The sequence below is a fragment of the Mastacembelus armatus genome, chromosome 18, assembly GCF_900324485.2.
Source record: "Mastacembelus armatus chromosome 18, fMasArm1.2, whole genome shotgun sequence".
Lineage (NCBI taxonomy): Eukaryota > Metazoa > Chordata > Actinopteri > Synbranchiformes > Mastacembelidae > Mastacembelus > Mastacembelus armatus.
In genome coordinates, this window is record NC_046650.1 from 15,337,078 (window position 1) to 15,358,714 (window position 21,637).

General features: G+C 42.5%; 1 protein-coding gene across 3 annotated transcripts in view; it reads right to left on the reverse strand.

Moving 5' to 3' along the window:
- LOC113125506 (sodium/potassium/calcium exchanger 2) overlaps nt 1-21,637 on the reverse strand; it is a 32,262-nt gene that overhangs the window by 6,296 nt on the left and 4,329 nt on the right. For 2 of the 3 annotated variants that reach the window (XM_026299008.1, XM_026299007.1), the window contains exons 3-5: nt 11,511-11,549; nt 10,352-10,460; nt 463-561 (exon numbers count right to left, since the gene is read on the reverse strand). In XM_026299008.1, the coding sequence (XP_026154793.1) occupies nt 463-561; nt 10,352-10,460; nt 11,511-11,549 (247 nt within the window). The remainder of the gene's footprint in view (nt 1-462; nt 562-10,351; nt 10,461-11,510; nt 11,550-21,637) is intronic. The other variant, XM_026299009.1, reaches the window with a different exon arrangement.

Genomic DNA, 21,637 nt, shown 5'->3' on the forward strand with positions numbered 1-21,637 from the left:
CCTTGTTGACAAACATCTACGTGTGCTTTTGTTTCTGCAGCTCTGACTGCGGCGCGTGATGAAAGCGCTTCCTCTGGCCTCCTGTCTATCCTTTGGTCCAGTGCTCTTTGAAGTGAAAAACACACACAAATTGCACTTGGCAGTGACTGTGATTGATTTAAATACTGCTTGAAGACAACACTTGCGATCAATTTGTTGCAGTTCTTGATAATGTCATGCTTGTTTAACATGGGATGTGCTGCTCATTAGCCATTTCAGCGGGCAATCCTAATGACTAATAGCAGGGATAGTAAGCTGAGTAATGCTGAGTCACAGTTTTATCAACAGAATAGGTGCTTGTGGGTAATGAGCTAATATTTAATTAAAGGAATACTTTGATATTTTGCATACAGGCAGTAGGTACATTTCTAATGAAGTCAAACTATCATCTAAGGAACACTGATGGAGCCAAGACCTTTTTACCTGAGCAGCTTGCTACCCCATTGGCCTTCTCACTGTCCTCCACCTGGCATTTCTTCTTGGCGATCTTGTGAAGGATGGACGCCTTCTCTCGAAATTTACCTGCAAGAGAACCGCCACATTCTTTAAAACGAGGAACAAGCAGTGCAGAACGCAGCATCTCCCAGACCTCTGGGCCTCATCCCGGTCAGAGCTCCTCCGCTGTCGCCTTTGACCTCAGATGGGTCACATTTCAAAAGCACAGTACAAACAGGGCGACGGCTTTACACAAAAGTGGCGTTCAAACAACAATCGACAGTCAGAATAACATGGCGTATCATATACTGATGATCCTGCAATGTCCTGGTCCTTGGCGGAGGCAAAGCCAGCAGGGAGAGAGTCTCTTGTGAAGAGATCTGCTGTCTGGAGATCAAATACACTCCTGCTCTTTGTACAGTTCTCAGATCAGATCAAAAATTCACAAGAGATATGTTGGAAACTAGTGAAAACAAAAGGGCAACCAATGGCTTTGCTGGGAAAAGCATCACAGCACATCAAAATAACCAATTACTATGGATCTTCTATTATAGCATTATGCGTGTTGGACTGTTCCCCGTTTGTAGGCGCAGAGGGAAAACAGCAATAAATCCATATCTTCATTATTCCAGGACACACGATGCTGTCACGCAGTCGACGAAGGTCAGACCTTGTGGTTTACATAAACAGCGTGCCCTCTTGACATTACAAACAACGGGACACGCGAGGATGTTGTTCCTATGCCGTAATAAGCACTGATGACACATGCAACAGCACAGCACTGAGACACGACGAAACAAGACTCCAGGTGTACCAGTCACGCAGAACTGGTTTGCAGATTCCCTTTTGAATTCAAGTTCAAGTTTAATATTTGATGGCTGAGTGCTGGTCAGTAGGAGTGGCTGATGTAAGTGCTTTTATTTTAAACCCCACTGCTGTTACGAAAACATTTTTGACTCACCTATCAAATCATTTGTGCTTCATTAATCTCATTGCTGTCAAATATTTAATTGCACTAACTTTCTGTGCGTCAGTCTTCGCATGCTTGTCGTGCCTGATCCAAATCAGCCCAGTACGATCAATTTCAAAGATTTTTTTTTTGTGTGTGTTTGTGTTTTGGGAGGGCACGGCTCATTTGTCAGTGGGCCTGACGTAGCGATGTGTCGATACATACTCCACCCAGCCATGCCAACACTGTCTGTGACCTTCTGCCAAAATCATTAACCTACAGTAAGTCATCACTGGTCTACGTCCTGCCTCCTCTACTTTACGCTACATTCCTCCATCCCTCCTGCTTCTCATCTGTCCGAGGCGAACACCATCTTCTTTTCACTTTGTCCTTTCACCTCCCTCTCTCTTTCAGCCACACACACACGTATACTGTACATGTACTGTACTGCCAGGACAGCATCACACACTCCACTGACTTGACATCACTCCCCTCAGGCGGTCATTATCAGCTGGCTGCTACAGCAGTGTGTGTGTGTGTGTGTGTGTGTGTTTGTTTAAACCAATGTGGGTGTGAGATCATGGCTTACATCAGGCTTACCATTAGCAGGGCTGGGCTTTGTGTTGAAGGTGTTTAAAGGTCTTTAATACTGATAAAACCCAATCTGTCATTAAAGCAGTGAGAAAATGTCTTTACAAGCTTTTCAGGTTTCCTAATAAATTTACTTCACTTTTAGTTCAGTTTGTTGTTAATTCACATTTAAATCAAACTCTTCTGTGGAATAATGAATATCTATCTGGTTAAACAGTCAAAATGTCAGATCCAGGTCTTAACTCACCGAGTCAAAACCAAATATTTTACACTGCGTTTTGTCTTCGTAGGGTTTTGGTTTGAATTTTCATCAAATGTAGTTGTAAGGGCAGACAAAAAGGAAACATCTCCAACAAAAACTCACTGTTTCCTCTATCACCCATGAAGAAAGTCAGCACAAAGACAAAAAACAATTACATACAAACACATGCCACAAACACATAAATCAAATTAAGATAGTTTGTCTTGATTAAATTGCTGCTTTCAGTCAGTGAATTGTGGAACACATGGTTCCTCCAGCTCCATTTGAGGTGCACACAATTGTCAAAACCACATCATTTGCATAATGATGAAGCAAGTACAGAGTCTTCGAGAATAAGCGAGCCCAGCCGTTCCCTTCCCGCCCTGCACATCCACTCCTTTTCCCTGTCAGCCTTCATATTACGCAACTACAGGGTGGATGAGTCACTCCACTTCGCCAAATTCAGCAATGTACGTGTTCCATGTGCGCACCCGTCGGTGCTGCAAGGGGAACCTCCGAGTGTGTGCTGGGGCATGGATGATGGGTAAAAGGGCCAAAGACAAACAAAACAAGAAAGAGGAAAACCTTGAGCCATGTGTTTCTCTAGAGCAGGAAACATGGGTGATAGGATGGTATAATGTACGTGTGTGTGTGTGTGTGTGTGTGTGTGTGTAAGATAGTATAATGTCCTAAAATTTGACAGATAATCCACAGAAATAGCAGTGGTTTTCTCACCAAATCGAACAACTGTAAGGACTGTAGATTAGTTTAAAATCCATTAAAAACACTACACACAGTAACACACGATATGTATGTACACATTTACTGGGCAGAAATAAAAATAAGCCAAATAAATAAATAAATAAATAAAAAGTAAACTTTTAAAAAAAATGGCATGGCTACAATGATTTGCACTTATATCAGTGAAATACCAGAGAGGTTGTGGAACTTAAAAGCAAAACTGTGCGAGCAACACTTCACAAGCAAAACTAAAAAAAAATGGTGTTGGGGGTGTTTTATAATGATTAACATGGAGAAAAACCAAGAGGGATGACAGACTCAAAGTAGAAATGAGTAGTAGTGAAAACGTTCAGGCTTACCTTCCTCAGTCATTGAGTGATAATATTTTAGTTTCCCATAAGTCCCAAGCTCTACAACATCACAGCAAAAGACAAGGGTAAGGCAACAAACACAGAGAAAAGGAAAAGAGTGAAACATGACAGAACAAGACAGATCTGTTGGTTCTATATCACATACTGTACAAACTGACACAGGCACAAGAGGGTCACATACAGAAGCAGACAGTCTCTCTGAGTCATCACTGGATAAGTGCAAAACAAAGCAGCTTGAATTACAAAGAAAACACATTTCAGTCTCACAGTAACTCGGTCTGCCAGTGGCACAGGTTAGAAAGCTAAAAAAAAAAAAAAAAAAAAAGATATAAAAAGATTTGCAAGGAAAGGAAAGAGGAGGGGGAAGGGGCAGATAATAAACTAGAATAACAACATAATAAGAGGCTCGACACAGTGATATATTAAAAAAACAAACAACAGGAAAGTCGGAAGAGAATTTACTGGGTCAACATGCAACAAAAATATGAGTCCTCTTCTCCTCTGCACACAAACTTATTCCAAGGCTTAACGATTCAGCATTTCCTTTCCGTAATGACACCCGGACAATTAATCTGACTCCCTTACTGTAGCAGTTCTTTGTGCTGCGGTAAACAGACGGTCAGCACATCTGCATGATGGAGTAGCCGGGAATTCAAACATGCAGCAGCAGCCGAACGCGAAGAGTCGGCCTCCAACGTGGCACTTAGAGCTGCTGTGTGCGTCTTTAAATAACTAATGCTCTGTCTGAGTTTCCTCCCAGACATACTACACATACTACAAATACGATTACAGGTATTGCTGGTTGTTGTGCACTGACCAACCTATAATTTGTACACTGTTAGTAATATTTCACAGGTGACAGTTTTAAAGGGGTTGGTTCATCCAAATTATATTAAAAAAAAAGGAAGGAAGGAGGCTTTTGAGGTGGAGGACTACCTCTTGAGTCCAAAGCTTTGAAAAAATGCTATTTAGAAAATGTGACTACATCTTTTAAATACACAATGCCCCTTAATCTCAATAATCCATAAACAACACAGTTTTCAGAAACAGTCACTCTTAAACAGTTGACACTATCTGTTATGTAATAGAGCAATAGCAACTCAAAACCTGGGCCAATAAATCCAAAACTATTCGCAAACCACTGAACCGCTGAGAGCAGGCTGGTAAATCCACACCAACTTCACTGTGTTATGTGCCGACAGTGTGGAGGCAGAAAAATATCCACATTTTCAACTTAAAAACTTTCTGTTCTTGACGATTTAGTGCTGAAGAGGCCAAAAACAAACTTTATTTGAAAAGGCTTCCTATAAATACATACATATATAGAAATCTCCTCTACGTGAATTAATATTTTATGTGACTCGGTGTGCTCTTCCAGGTTAAGTAAAGGTACCGGTATTTTTTTATTTTTTGTAATTTGGATGAACCAACCCCATCTCCCTAAGCATTTAGACTTCTAGTTTTGTAGCTGTGGTAGGTGTACAGCACAATAAGTTCTGTGTGCCCACACCCACAAGCCCACTGGCACTCACACTAATAACGCCAACTCGGTCCCACAGTGGGCGACCACTCCACTCACATGTGAGAGGATTATGGTGTGAATCTCAAGCCAAATGTGAGACTTGGCAGCTCTGATAACACAATCTAATGAGATGAAAACACATCCCGATGCAGAGCGCCCTGCTCGTCTGCTGCACTCCCAGACAAGTGCCTCAGTCTCATATGATTAGGTGATTTGGATTTCTGAAGTGCAGCAGCACGGCAAGGCCAGACTCTAACACGGGATTCTCCAAGGGCAATTAGCCCACAGACACAGACACTGTCCACACAGTTGTCTGCTTGCCCTCTGCAGCCGGAGAGGGAGGGAGGCTTGTTGTTGTTTACCAGGGGCCCTCTTGTCCTTGCGGTGTGACCTCTAAACCTCTGGTGAGCTGTGCGTGAGACTGCATGTGCATGCCCGCTCTATCTGCTTGGGGCTGGGGACGCAGGGAAATTCACAGCCTGTGCTGGAGCAAAAAGGCTTTTAACATTGATTCCTTCACCCACCCGGCGCGGAGGTGGTTCAGAGGGCACAGGAGGGGGGTGTGATGTGTGTGTGTGTGTGCGTGTGTGTGCTCTGGTGTATGACTGTGGTTGCAGGGATGATGGGCTGATAGGTGCTGACTGGCTGGTTGCATAACATCCTGGAAGTGTGATTGCCTATACAAAGAAACTAATGGAGGATAAGATTTAAGGTAAGGAGAGGTTCTTTATGCACATTAAATATATTCCTGGAAGAGTTAGACCAGACCACCTGTTAGCTCAGCACAAAAATAGCTCGGCTGGCTCTCCTCTGGACTGGCACCTCTAGGATCGTGTTGGTTTAATCCTTACAGACTGAAGCTATTGCTGTAGATTATATACATAAGTGGAAAATATATTTCTGTTCCAGGGATAAGGCTGGTGGTGGGGGGGTGTGCATGATGAGTGATTGCGTTATTGAACAGTGTAAATCAATCAGGCCCCGGGTCACCACACACAGACAGTAATACTGGTGGGGGGTGGAGCGATGAACAGATCTACCTCTATAAAGATTACTATTCAAATAATGGAAATGTATAGCTCAGAAAGTTCAAACCCTGTTTAATACAAGTTTACTTTGCTGTTCCCTCATTTGTTTATATTACTCTTCAGAACATTACGTACGTTAAGCTTCGTTTTCGACCCCTGGGGTATTTCCTTCCGTGTCTGCAATGAAAACTTGCAATGAAACCAGAGAACAAACCAACTTTTGCCTGAACATTTCACCCAATAATCAAACTGTCTGCTCAGATGGGTGTGTCACCGTTGGCCCAAACGACCTTGGGTCCTCTGTCTGCTCGGCCTATGGAGGACTTGTGTACGATATCTGCTCGATAAACATGGCCTGACATCAACAAAGATGTCCAAGGCCACACTGGCACAGTGAGTGATATTTCCAGTCCATCTCAGTGAGATAATGATCTGCGTCAGATGAGATAGCTGGCCTGTGCTGCCATATTTACACTACTGTACTACATCACCACAGGGCAGTGACGTTAGGAAAAGATGTTTGAAATTAACACCACTTACTATTTAAAATGCATGGAGTTAATGACTTTTCCATTAGAATACGTTTTGTGGTCATATACAGGCGCTGATCTTCCACCATACTGAGACCACAGAGTTCATATCTTGGGGAAACAAATCTTATTGAAGGGCTTGAGCTGGAGGCATGCACGCAGTTGGAATCCTAAGTGCTGTTTTGGGAGGCTTGTCTCAGCCAGTAGAGTGAGAGCCACTCAGCCCCTCTCGCTCCCCGTCTCTCTTTGTAGTTCAATATTTGATGCCACTCCTAAGTGATATTGTTTGTAGCTCCAGACTGATGGAAAAAGCGATGCAGACACTTGTACCTGGAACTAACTGTACCAGACTATTACAATGTTCTCTCCAATGAAAAACACGCAGGATTAAAGGTCTGTTATTGACATTTCCTTTAACAAGAGTGGGAATGCTGTTATTCTTGTACAAGCATCTACTGTGTCTCTCAAGGAGCATGTGGATCCTTCAATTGCTAATAGTCTGGTGGGAACAGCTAATTGTAAAATGCAGTAGAGAAAGAGAAAAAAAAAAAAAGGAGTCCACTGCCATTTATTGCTCTGTAAAGCTCTTATTGATTCCAAACCCTGACGAAAAGCATGAGAAGAGGGGCAGAGAAAACAGCTGACCACATTTCTCCGTCTTCCCATTACACCAATTAATGAACTAACCCCCGCACCACCGAGGAGCCGGAGGGACAATGCTGACAGGCAAACCCCAAACACTCATTCTGGACCTCTACCTGTCTCACAGAGGGCGGCAACACAAAGCCAGAACTAAAAGCAGTTCCTAAGAGGAGAGAGAGGATAAGGGACAATGGGGAAACAATGCAGAAATGGTCACAGAGGGTTTCCAGAAAAAATACATCCACAGAGAAGAATGAGGTATTTGAAGGTGAGAGTCTGCAGGGATGGACAGTACAGAGTTGACATACAGCACAGCGGCACTTGGGAAATGTTTACATAAGGGAGGCGTTGGGCAGGAAATCTGTCTCCAGGCTGTTGAAATGAGAACATACAGAATTTTTCAGGGGGAAGATACAGAAATTATAGGAGTAACTCACCAGAGTCAGCAAATTCTGAGCAGACAGTAGAAAAAACAAAAAAAAAGAAGAAGATAGGAAGACAGAAACAGAGAAAAGATAAATCCAGGTGATATTTAGTGCGATTGGGTACATTAAATCATTGATGGGCATCATTTCAAGATGAGAACTGTGAAATTAAAGAGCAAATAGTCCGTTTCTCTGTGCTAGGAAATTGATTCTGTTATTTGACATTTTGGGAAATGATTATTTACATTCTTGCTGAGCATGAGATGAGAAGACTGAGCAGGACGACAGTTTTAGATGGACTGACAGGTCAGACAGTGGTTCCACCTTCTCATCTGACTCTGGCCAAGAAAGCAAACAGCCACAGTTCCCAAAATATTTTAATGAGACATGTATAACCACACACACACACACACACACACACACACACACACACACACACACACACACACACACACACACTGAAGAACTCATCCTGCAAAATGGTGACTTTCAGAATAACCCCTGTCGGGTTATTGTTGTCAATGCAGTAAATGTTTAGCAGGTGGAACTGATTTTAGCCGGTTTATAATCTAGAAATTTGCCCCCAGTGATCAAAAAGGTCATGTTTTAATCTTTAGTAACATTATATTGTGTCATATTAATCTTTAAATAATAAGTAATTAAATGCAGTGGCTGTCTGTAGGTAAAGAGACCACATAGCAAGGTAACACTAATTATAGCTGGCCATTAAAATCAAATTTACACTTGTTTGGCCACGAAACAGATCAAATGCTACAGAAGTGATTTGTCTGGTAAAATCTTGTAAACACACACACACACACACACACACACACACACACGTCTGAATATCCCAGTTCTAAAACAAGTGAAAGGTAACCAGTTCCCAGAACAAGCAAAACAACCTCAGATGTTTCCTCTGCTCTGTAGTGCAGGCGACTTTATTTTGAGAGCTGTCTATGAAAAATGTATGGATGAAGCCCTGCCAGCTCCCTCGCGGCTCTGCTGAGCTACACTTAAAGCCGAAGAGCATGCAAGGACAAGCGGCACAGCCTTTGTCTTTGACGGATGCACCTGTTTGTAGCTCTCCAGGCCGTGAGCTCACCAACAAAATGCTCCTTTGTATTAATGATTAGTAAATGTGCAGAGAACACAGCTGCTCATCAGTGAAATTTTTTAACACTTTACATGAACGAGGCATGTGATGAGTGAATTTTAAAACGTACTCGAGACCAATATCATCAGTACATATTCACCGAAACACGGATTTCCAATGTGCTCAATGGAAATTTCAAAAATAATATATTCAAATCAAACTGCAGCCCGAGGTGTTGCTTTTGTTTTCTGCAGTAATTAATTCAATCCTCATGTCACATCACAGTCATTGCTGTCAGTGCATTCATTTCCAGTCCGTAATTTGCCAAAAGACTCATCACTTAAAGCTGCTAAATGCTACATCCCCACGTTTCTGCTGCATTTGTGGCGAAGCACAATTTGCCTGGTTGACGACTTTAAACCCACTTTAGCAGCAACATATTTAGCAGCACATAAACACTGGAGACCCATTTTAAGATGCGTCAGGTGGTGAGACCAGAACAAAAGATTAGTCTTTAGTCTTTTGCATGCATTGTCCAGTGTATTAATCTTCATTAAGTCAAACAAGCAGCAGTTATTTCAGTGTACCATTATAACTGCACGTTAGACACCAAGTAGACCAGATGAAAAATGGCTCTACAGCACTTGGCAGGGTGGAGTATGTATAACCCTCACTTCTTCATATAGGACCGGCCAAACAGACTTCCATTTACCCCAGCAGACTTGATTTACATTTTAATCACTCAAATGCAAAAATGAATACGCTCAGAAACGCAACGCCTTGGATTCAGTGTACGACAATGACCTGATGCATGTTAATGGGCCCTTTAAGGCCGGTATTGACACAGGTGATTAATCTTTCTGAGCTGACTCATTCCAGGTTTGGCTTTCAAGGAACGCAAAGTCATTTCGCAGACAGCTGAAATGCCTCTTTTGCTTCTGAGCACACATCTGCTAACGCGAAAACATCCATGGGATGTGAAAATATTAAGTCTGGCTGTGCAAAAGTCTGTTTTCTGCCCAAAAATGGCTTCTGGATCTGATATTTTGTTATCAAGTAAAGGACACAAAGGGAGAACCATTCATTTGTAAGGCTTAGGACTCAATATGTTGAGATGTTCCTTCCACCAAACCTGAAAAAGAAGATGCTCTAATGAAACATTCTCCATATGTCTCCATTAACATGATGTTTTTTTTCTTTTCTCCATCTTTTTTAGACTGGGTTGAGAACGGGATGACACTGCAACCTTCCACCCCCGGCACATTAACATAATTATCCCCCGCGCCAAGTACTGACGCTGCCGTTTTACATTTCCCTTAGCTAAACTAATAGGCCTTCATCCTGGATTAAAGGAAAATGCTCTTTCACCTCAGCTGTGCTCTGACACAGCTTACCTTGTCTAAAGTGGACTATCTTTAGAAAGAAGGTGTTTAGTCTTGGCATATGAAGCAGGGGCTTAGCAAGTATTCCTAAATGCTAATGGTGGAGACTGGATTTTAAGGGACAATTGATACAAGCTAGTGTTTTTATTCAGCTGGGTGCTGCTGCTGCTGCTCACAGGACAAAGTGAATAGTCTTCAATTCTTTGTTTACATTTCTACATCTAAAAATTTGATCTAAGCCATTTTAGCAGAAAAAGCCAAAGACTATGTTAAATCCGAGGCAGATCAACCTGAAAATAGAGAAAAGTAGAACAAGAACATTTCTACTGTATCATCTGGGCCTTGCAGAGTTGTGTTGTTACCTTCACTTAAGGGGTCCAACGTGTGAATCATCAGCTGGAAAATGCTGTTCCTCATCAAGCTGTTGTGCAGGGAGGCAGAACTACCCCCCCTCTGCAGCCGAGGCCTGGCCTGTGATAGGAGAAACAAGGTGTCAAGTCAAGCATCCTGCAGTCTGGGGTGGGACTCTTGACGTACAGCATGCATCCTACTAGTCACAGCCTTTTAACTGGTTCCTATTTTTGTCATGAAGCAAAAGTATCAGCCTAATATCACCACCTCTCTAACGCTATTTCTAATCCAGGCTCGTTCAGCTAAGTGCAGGAAACCCTGCTGTTCTTGTTTAATTTTACATTATAAAGAATGATGGTTTTAGGTGCATTGATTTTTGTGCTTTTACACTTTAAGCTTAGAGGGAAGGATTGGTGTTACTGCAGCACGTATGATGCTCCACTACCTTCAATAATGCTCCTGGTTAGAACTCGACTTCCTAATCCTCTTCTGCATAAAACCTCTGGTACCACAGCTTCTTAAAATATAAGTCATGCACTGAGACAGGCATTCACCGTTAAAGTGGCATTTGAGTTGTTTTTGTTTTTTTGTTTTTTTCTTTAATTTACCAAGGTCACTCCAGCAGCTGAAGCTGAACTTGAGAACTGTGGGGAAATTAGGCACGGTTGCAGGTGGCAGCTGTTTGGAGTGTGCTTGCATTTGGCTGCCCACAAGTGATACGTAGGCACAGGAGGTGTTAGGTGCTAATTCACAGGCCCATATGGGTGTGAGTGGGAGGCAAGGGAGACTGGAATGGAGACTGGAAGGGCTCGTGTAAGGTCTTGGAGGTGAGGTTTCTCAACATGACCCCAATGAGTCTCCTTCAGCGGCTCCGTTTCTTCTTCTTCTCCTTTTCAAATCCGGTTGTAAATGAAGCACTCTTTTGTACTTCTTTGGAAGAACAGAAGTATTAGAAGAGCCTTCGGATTTCTAAGCACATAACTTGCTTGGTTGTCTTTCGCTTGTTGCGTACAAAATGTACAAATGCGCACAGGGTGGCTGCAGGTTACAGATAACAGTGCGTGTTTGTTCACAGTATGAAGGGATAAACACAAGTTACATTACTACGTCTACACAGAAACAGGGACAAACAGAAGCAGACAGGAAGTGTGTCAATCAGACAGGACCTACCGACAGCTTGCCATCATCCTCTGGCGCCCCGGGACTTGTCTTCTCATCCAACACAAAGAGAAGAAACAGTAAAAGGGGGAGAGGGAGAGAAAACAGGACACAGATGTGAAGCATGCCACACACAACCACACAGACAAGATGAAGGGATGACAGAGAGAGACGTTACGGCACAGTCACGGTGACGGTGATGACTGACTGGTATAAGTGGACAAGACTTGAGGGACACCTTCCTCTGTCTCAGTCACAGACTGAGCAAGATTAGACTACGGCTAAATTAATTTTTCAAAAAAAATCTTTAAAAGTGTCATTTAAATTTCACCCATTTGAGTCAAACGTCAGCTCACATCAGAACTCACTGTAAAGTAAGGTAGAGTAATAAAGCTCTTGATCATGCTCCCATTGGCAGCTGATTAGTTTAGCATAAAAATGGGAAACTGGAAACCAGTATCAACATTGTCAGTCGAGAGATTTTCTGGAGAGTCCGTGTCGACGCTGTGTCGTGACCTAAATACTCTGAAGCTTGGCCTTACAGGTTGTTTGAATGTGAGCGTGTGTGTGAGCCTGATGATGCCACGGTGGCTCTGTCTTTTAACAATCTCTCAATCCTCTGCCGTCGCTTGCAGCAGGCATTTTTTTTCGGCATGTGCAGGACTGTAACTATTTTTGAAACAAAAGCTTTTCATCGAGTGCCCGAGTGAAGTGCGCTCACTTCATCTCCAGAAATGTGTTGGTGTGTTAAGTCACTTAAGGCCTCTGTTCCCAACTACAAGGGGAGCAAACACAAAGCTTTTGTTCAGATCTTAGCGTGAGCTTTGTTTCACAGCACGGGTTTGAGGCGGAAACGTGCGGAACGTGGAGGCACTGGTGTGCGCTGATAAAGCCAACAATGCCGACAGAAAAGCAGAAAATGATGGAGTTTGATCTTGTCGGTGTTTAAAAATGCAGGCAAACATACACACTTAAAGACAGGCCTCCTGGCTTATCGGCCCAGTGATTCATCTGCATGCTAAATGACGCTGCATTGTACTGAATATTTCATCTCTCGATAACTGTGCAGGAGGACGAGTGTGATGCTAACTCAGGTTCATGGGTGTTAACATTCATCCCAACAGATTTCTACATGAAAAGAAGAAAATGAAATTGTTTGTGGCTCTTTTTTTGTTAATTCCCTTTAAAAAAAAAAAAAATTACAGACTTGTCAAATCTAATTATCCTCATCTTGGAATAATTTCTACTTGGGAGCTGGTTTCATCTGCAGGCACTGTGAATGTCAGTTCCCACTTGGTCCCACTGTGTCTGTTTAACAGTTCATAATTTACCATATATTAAAGCTTGCTGCTGCAAAACTACAGAATATTTACCACAGTGTGGAGGCCAAAGTTAAACCTTATCCGGAAAAACTGAACAGAAGGCGAGCTAAAGCTGAGACCTTCCACAGACCTATACATCTGTAACCTCCTTTATTCCCTCATTTCATATCTTCAGGGTAATTCCCTGCACATTCAAGGGACGATTCTTCTATTTCACTCCCTATCACCCTCCTCAAAGGCAAGTCAGGGGGGGTTTTGGGAGAACAGGTGAATGTGCCAGATAGAGATTACGCAGTGGGCCGCTCATTAAGCCAGCGTTAAATATTATGACTAATAATCACACAGAGAGATTAGTATGTTCTCTGGAGTTTGTGTGTTCTCTAATACCACCAGCTCTGGCTTCCAGTTCTTACGTAACGTCACATCAGGATCATTCTTGGAAGCGGATCAGCTGAAAGAGATAAATGTGTCTCTGCAGCCGCATGCATGTAACGCCGTGTTATGGAGAATTATCGATGGAAAGTGTGACATCATGCAAAAATACTTCCGCCTTCACGGCTCAAATTGCCCACAGCTTAAAGGGAGACTTTCGTAGGAATCGGAGCACAGCGGTGAAATGCAAAGGCAGAGCTGGAAGTCCTGACATTCAAACACGAGCAGCAGATTGTAAGTCTTCTCATATGCAGTCTGAGAGCACAAAAGGGGTCTCTATTACTGGAGGAATTTGATTTGCATTTCCTTTTATTCTTTGGCGTCCAAGCCAAATTACATCAGCCAAGATACTTTTTCCCCACATACGCACTTTGTAGTTTGGTGGAGTTTGATTAAATTCATCACAGCTGCACTTCATTGTTCAGGTCCTTAATATAGGCCTCCCTACATGTATTATAAAATATGATAACGGTAATCAGCATTACGTTTTATAATCTTATGAGCCACTTTCCATGTCGTTTCACATAATTTCCTTTTCACAGTTGAGGGGTTTTCTAAGAGTTCAATCTAAACATGGATCAGATGAAAACCAGGACCATCACTGAGGATACTGCTTCTCCAAACCTGATCTCATAGTTGTGTCTAGAAAAACCAGCAGACTGCATGTTTCTTAAGTTTGTTTTCAAACTCTTCTCACAGTCTTCACAACCATGTAACACACACTTTAAATTAAACACTGACATTTTCAGCCACTTAGCACCTGATTCCAATCTAAAAGATTTTTTTTTACTTGCAAAACAACTTTGAAATCAAAATCCAATTTGATGAGCTATTAATGAGAAACAGGGTCTTTACACTGCATTTCAATGGGCATGTGGAGAAAAATCTACACAAGTCAGGATTTCAGTCAGACAGGGCTTATTGGGACAAAGGTTATGTAACAGTGGATGTGTCACAGTCCTTGTGCAGGAAATCCTTACGTGTTGAAGCAGTAAATGTGGATATACTATAAATAAAACATATGTCAGCCTGCGTATGTAGAGATCTGTGAAAAGCGCACTGCCTGGCTTGTTAAGCAAACCTGAGGAGTGAAATCTTGCACAGCTCCAGGCATTTGCCTACACATGCTTACACTTGGCAGCCCGTCTGTCAGAGCAATGACAGAACACCCTTCGAGATTTGTCCGTCTAGATTTATGGTGTTACAGCTAAACTGTTGAGCAGCATGACTGAGCAGCATCTCTCTCTCTCTCTCTTTTCCTCATTTTGCCCAAGACAATAATGATGATCTTCAAGAAAAGGGGGGGAAAAGATGCACAACAAGTCAAGAAGCCATCCACTTGCTAATTAGTAACCCCTTCATTTTTCTAACAAGCAGAACTAATTACAGGAGCTGCCACGACACTGATTTCCCACAAGGCAATGCTCACCAGGACTAAGCCAAAATTGCTTCTTCTTACTCTCTCCCCTTACATGAAGCAATCAGGCTTCTGAGAGATAAATAGGGAAACTGCTGTGTCATTTTTACAAGTGAATGCAATCACCCAAAGCTGACTTTGACCAGACACGAGTATTTATTTATTTATTTTTTTTAATCTACCAATGCTGGTAGTGGAGTCAGTACAAGTTCAGGTAGTCTGTTCAGATTTCTCAGTAACTGTAATGCAATGTAATGTTTTAGCTGAGTAAACAGAAGCAGTGGGAAAATGGCCTCCTGTCAGCCTGATCAGATCTGTGGTTTGTTGTTCCTGTCAGATCAGAGATGGGTTTGATCTGCAGATGCAGTAAACAATACCAGGGCCTTTGTTATTGAGATTGTAGCAAACAATGAACAGAAGTTTCTACCAGAAGTCTGCATTTGTATTTTGCAGCACGTCTACTATGCTCCTGCTGCCGAGCTCTCCGCCCCAGATCTGTTTATCTTGAGGGTCTTGCACGACATGATTTCTTGTGTTTTATTTAGATTTGTACGTACAGTTACTGGTCCTACAGTGCTGTCTCGCTGAAAGGGACTCCCAACTAAACTCAATCACCGACACTTCTCCTAACCTCAGTGCCCTGAGCCAGTTAGGCAACCCAGGTATTGGTCACAGATCACATGTGGCATCCACATGTACTTTCCAGCTTTTTCAGTATTGCTGTAGCAGCCTCGTTTAGTCCACCCTCCACTGATGATGTTTGACTTTCCTCCCTCCCTCCCTCTCTCTCTCTCTCTAGCATTACTTATTAATATTAATACATTATAAATAGCTTCACATTTAATAACATGTGAAAGTCCAGCTCTATTTACACAAAGTCAGAGATACTAGGGTCAGGAGCCAGCTGAAAAGAAAGACACAAAACCATGTTCACTTCATTTGGATTCTGAGATCGGTGACTTTGTTAACGCACAGGGACCCATAACACTATTCTCCTCTCAAAACCCCAAAACACTTTATTTAACATTTCCTGAATTAAAACTAATGATGAGATTTGGCTGAATGATCGTTCCCAGTTTTGAAATTTCAACCTTGAGGTGTCAATAATCTAGTTCTATTCAAAACTCTTCAATTACAACTCAAGGGACGACTAGATGCAACACAAATATTTCAGTGTTTCACATTAGAAAACAGATGATGTATTCCCACCACTTAGCTATTTCCTATCTCCCCAGACTGCCTGTGGCTCTCGGTACCAAGCCCATTTATTCCTACTAATTCTTTTTATTTATGACAGCAGGACAGTGTGGGACTGACTCAAAATAAACTGGTGTCCGTCGTAATAAAGGAACATGTTGCTCGGTACAGTGGTACTCACTGAAATCTTTTTAACAGTTTCTAGAAAGTAACACGGAAATAAGATAGATAAGTACTAACATACTTGTTTATATAGAACATATAGTTTTCCTACAGAGGGAACTCATCCAAATAACCCACAGGCTTTGCTGCATTAGCAGTAAGTCGGCTGACAGGTGACTCTTACCTTGCAGAGGAGGAAAAGAAAAGCTTTCTGATAGCCACCCACATTAGCCCGATACATTTGGTACAGATAGATGAATGTCAAGACCGTGACCTTCCAAGGTGCTTAAGTGGGGGCAGGATTGGGCTGAGGGGCAGAATCATGCAGCATTTGTCCTCAGTGACGGACATGACGAGTGGTAACTCTTGGAGACCAGAACAGAGGAGGAGAGGCTTTCGGCACATTCACCGAGCCCCGGAGCATTTTCTCATTAGCTCATTAGAGACTGTCTGATTGCAATCACTTCCATTGTAAATGTACTTTTCTTAAATTTGCTTTAAAATTCTCCGAGGTTATCTGTGTGATGTCAGGCCTGTCTACAGCTGTGAGATCTACATATTTGCATTGTGCCGATTCCCTCACCCTGGATTTCATAATTGACGGGTGCTGTACACGGACCAGGACTCAGAGCAGATGTAATGTACACCTGCTGCAGCTTTAGTGAGGCTGGTGCTGAGGGTCAGAAACCCCCCCCAGAGGACGGAGTTAAGTACGTGAGGCCCGCCGGTCATCAGCCACCTCCAACCATGTACAGTTTCCATCTCGCTGGGCTGTGTGTGTTATTTCATACACTCACGAGATAGAGATCTTGGTGCCCTTCACTTGACGCTTTTTACAGTGCAGTTATATTACCCAATTCACCCCAGCTTTCAAAAATAGCCTGTGATCAATAAGGCTTTCAGTTTCTTGCAAGCCTCAACATTTCACCTTCAGGCTCTCCCTCAGAGAAAGAGGGAGGAAAAAGCAATCTCCCCTTTCACCTTCTCTAAAATATCTCTGCATTAGTGGCAAGATACTGTTTCAGGAGATGAACATAATGTGTAAAATAGTCGTCATTCATTACTAACATCATTATGAAATAAAACGTATACTAGCGCACTCTCTGCCTCATTCCATATCATATATTCTGCATTGTCGTCTTAGTGAGGTCTCTCCCTGGTTTAATTAAATTAACCACAAAACATCTGATGATCTAAACTGACCCCAACGTTCACGTGGACTCGGGTTTTTGTCTTACCATTTAACCCTTCACTTCAATCCTCCCACATTAAAGACAATTAAACAAGAACAGCACAAATGATAAGGAGGAGGTGAAAGGACTCGGGGAGCCCTCGATGAAAACGGACGCCACTACATTTACCAGGACCGTGAAAGGAGAAGGGCTGAGGGTGAGACTGAAGACATTGGACACAGCATGACAGATGCTAATATTTATTGAAGCATTGGAGCCCAGTGTGACTAAGGAGGTGCTGTCCATGGTGCTGCACTAAGGGCCAAGACCGTGTTCAGTGTGACTCAGGCTGAACAGAAAACAAACATTAGTAGTTTGTGATGAGTCTCAGTTAGTCTGACTCCACATTAAAATTCAAAACACATTGTTTCGTACTCTTTTCAGAGCTTACACGCCGTATGTGGACTCTTTAGAGCCGATTCACACAACATATGAAGAGAAAGATGAACTAAAGGACGTTTTTTTGTGCAGAAATGAATTTGGGAGCCAGTGGCGTCAGGGGGCATGTAACACAATTTGCTGCATAAACTATAAAGTTGGCCACCTCATAATGGAGCCACACTGCATGAATCATCTTTTTTAGGGCTAAAATTCGAACTATTGTTTACATTTTTGTTAAAAGCACACTACTCTGTGCTCACTGTGCTTTTGATAATTACACAGATGCTGTAAAAGCAACAGGGTGGCCTTTAAAACCATTAGCAGCACTGAGGAGGCAGTGAAGAGCCACTGGCCACTCTGATAAGAATGGAGGGGGAAGCAAAATATTACACTAACCAATTGAGGATGACATAAAACGCAGGCATCAGCACCTGTGATGCAAATGAGAACTTCACTAGCACAATTATTACCAGAATGAATGCGGTTAAATTGAATTGAAAAGCAGGATGCCAGCGAAGAATGACACCTTCGATGAATGACCAGGCTCAGTCCACCTTCTGCTCCACTTTTCTCAAACTAACTCTATAGCCCCCGCCCCCCCCCCCCCCCCCCCCCCGCCCCCCCTCCTTAGACAAAGAGCCACATCTGGAACATCTGGATGTGAAAACTTGGACTCCTCATCATCATGGAGGGATCAGAGTCACAGGTCTTCTATTTTTAAAACTACTGGACTCTGGACTCTGTTGTCACTGGCTGAGCTCAAGCTCCAAATGACTGTTTCTTTCTGTGTGTGCAGAGGTGTGTACATGTGTCCTGCACACATAAACACAGTTTTGCTTTTTACAATCAAGCTTTGCTTAAATAATTTAGGATTCAATAAACATACTCACTATTTTGTTGCTTCCACCAATCCCTCACTAACCTTGGGTCTGCATGAAATACACACAAGCTCTAAATGCCTTATACTTATTTTTAATTTCATTTAAACCAAGGTCACTTCTACAACTTCACACAAATAACTTTAGTGCTTTCAGAGAAATACACAGAACGAACCAAGGACAAGTACTGAACAGATGAGACTGCCACAGGAAATTCATATTTGAACATTTGTTAAAACAACCTCTTATTCTTCCTGTAGGAATGTAGAGTGTACTGTGATTAAAAATGAGTAATTCAACAGGGCTTCTTTGAAATGAGCTTGTCTGCCGATATTAGCCACTCAAGCCTAAAGAAGCCATTTGAAACCGATGTAGTTTATGAGCTTATGACATGCGTCATAATGGAAGATAAGTCCATGAAGGCATCACACAGACGATATAAACTGAGTCCATGCAGTGCAGTCTGCTAATATATTGCAGGAGGCTGGAGTTCACCATGATTGGACTGGATTAAAACAAGTAGCAGCCGAATGAGCAGCACCGTGTGTGTGTGTGTGTGTGTGTGTGTTTGAGAATACACAGAAGGTAGAGCATCTGCACTGGGACACACATGTCCAAACCCACAGCGAGGAGAAACAGGCTGCTCCCTGCACAGAACCAGCTTTGTAACCGATCTTTCCAAAGCACATCCTGATGGAAGATCTCGCCTCCGTGACACTATTTATAGCTTGGTAATGCATCAGAGGTCACACCTTCCATCTCAGCAGAACCAACATCTGCCTCGATACACACTGACGATAGCAGGCAGGATGGTGCGGCTAGATGCGGTCTCACCCTGACTGCAGTGCAGACTATTTCCACAAGTATCCGAAAGCTTTTGATTCTTGTTTGAGTCACTTTCTTTACTGTCCTATTAAGCCCAGTGACTCATTTCATTTGCTCATCCTGATGTCACACTCGGGAGGTTTTAATGCTATGAGTTAGCGGAATAAATTTTAGCTTTATTTATATAATCTTCCATTAACTGTTCAACTATTTGTTCAAAGTGTTGCCAAATGACTTAAAATAGCTGATTTCATGATTATTGCTGAGAAACACTGACTTTTGTTCACAACAATCTCATTAAGTACTGTGTCATTCCACTGCTGCTGGCTAATCTGATTTTTCAGGCCCGGTATTTGCAAAACCAGTCAGTCAGTCAGTCCATCAGCCAAACAGCAAAAGAGGCCACAAGATGACAAGATAAGCCCGGAGCAGTCTGGTGAGGTGGTCCTGAGGAGGCGATGTGCAAATGATAAAAGACCCTTCCAGTGCCACGTTCAGCACTGCTGGTCCTGATTCATCTGATTTCTCCATGCTAAACTCACCCCTTTAAAAACATACAACATGCTTCGAAATGATCAAATCTCCAGCAACAGTAGAAAAAAAAGTGTAAACAAAAAAGAAAAACAAAAAAAGTACAGCCTGGAATAAAAAAAAAAAGCTATTTTTATTTTTTCCACGGCGAAAGGGTGGTCCTAAAGACGCCGGTGCTGATTGGCTCAGTTTACTGGGCCATTTCTCCACACAGAAATAAAAAGAGAAGGGTTGGATCAATGATTGCTTCAGTGGGACACCATCAGCATGCAAACGCCAACTCTAGTACACACACACACACACACACACACACCCACACACACACACACACACACACACACACACACACACATCTGTTGCCTCCCCAGTAAAAAGTGGCTGAAGCAGAGAAAAGTGCTGGTGATACTCGAACGCCTCCATCTTGTGCTGCCACGACCACTGAAGCTTGTGAGCTGTAAGCAGGAGCCTCCTGCTCTACTGTGACCTTTTGGCTGGATAGTAGTGAGTGTGTGGATGTGAGCGGTGTGTGTTCAGGCATCATGCTGCACTCAGTGATCAGAGCTTCACACATGGGCCCAAGTGGACTTCCAGACACACCACTAGACTAAGAAGCTTAACTGCAACACAATGTGCAGCAATTAAGAGCAGCGATACAGCAAAGTGACGCCATCTTAGGTAAACAAAGGTATTAAGAACCAGTAAATACTTCCTTCCAGCATCTGAGCATTTTATCAGCTTTACCTTTAACTTTACTGTTCTGGTTTATTATCATTTGCATCATTTTCAGGAACCTGGTTTTAAAAAGCTAAAGTGTGCCTCTCCACATTGACAGCTTGTTTCCACTGCCCTAACTGGCTAAAAAAAAAATCAAATAAAATCAGTTCATAATCTGAATGAATAAATTATTAGCAGCCACGTTAAGCAGAATTATGTTTTCTTAATTATCAGCATGGTGACTTTGACCAGTGCAAGCAGGGTTCATGTTCCACCTCCACCTGATCCATTCACTGACTAGTAGCTGAGGTTCTGCAACTTTGTGATAAGCGACGTACGATAAACAAACTAATGCACTGTATTTAGACCTTAAAGCTGCAGCTATAATTATTGAGATTATTGCAGACTGCTTTTGACGAGGCTGACCATTGAACTGCTGAGAAAACAAGGGCTTTAAGCAGAACTAGCAGCTACTGCATGAACGTGAGATATGACACCTCTGTTGGTGATGCACTGAGGTAGGCTGGGGGTACAACAGAAAAAAATCCTATGATCGGTCAAATGATCTTCCTGAGCTATGCTCTCAGTGCCTGGAAGCTAAGGCATTATTTTCTAGAAAATAGCAGAAACAAGGCCATCTATTTTTATATTGCCTGCAGCAACTTATACAGAAACAACTTTTTATGGAAAATAAATAAATAAATGAAAAACCTCGAAGACAGTACCAGTCGTTACGTAATGAGAAGAGGCATCAGTCACGGAACAAAACTAAGGGACGGTTTCTAATAGAACATCTATCTGCTGTCACTTCAACTATCTGAACTATCCTTCAGCTGCAGACTGCCGGTGCTCCTACTAATGGCAGCAACATTTACACACAATGTGGGAATAGCTCAGTATTATAAAGTGGAAATAATCTCATTTTAATCAAGTGTTTAATTCAAGGGCACAGCCTCAAAACGCACCCTCGTGTCTTGCTAATGCAACACCTGGAGATCAATACTATGGAGTTTTAAAGGCACCTTTGAGCTCAGTCATGACAATGAAA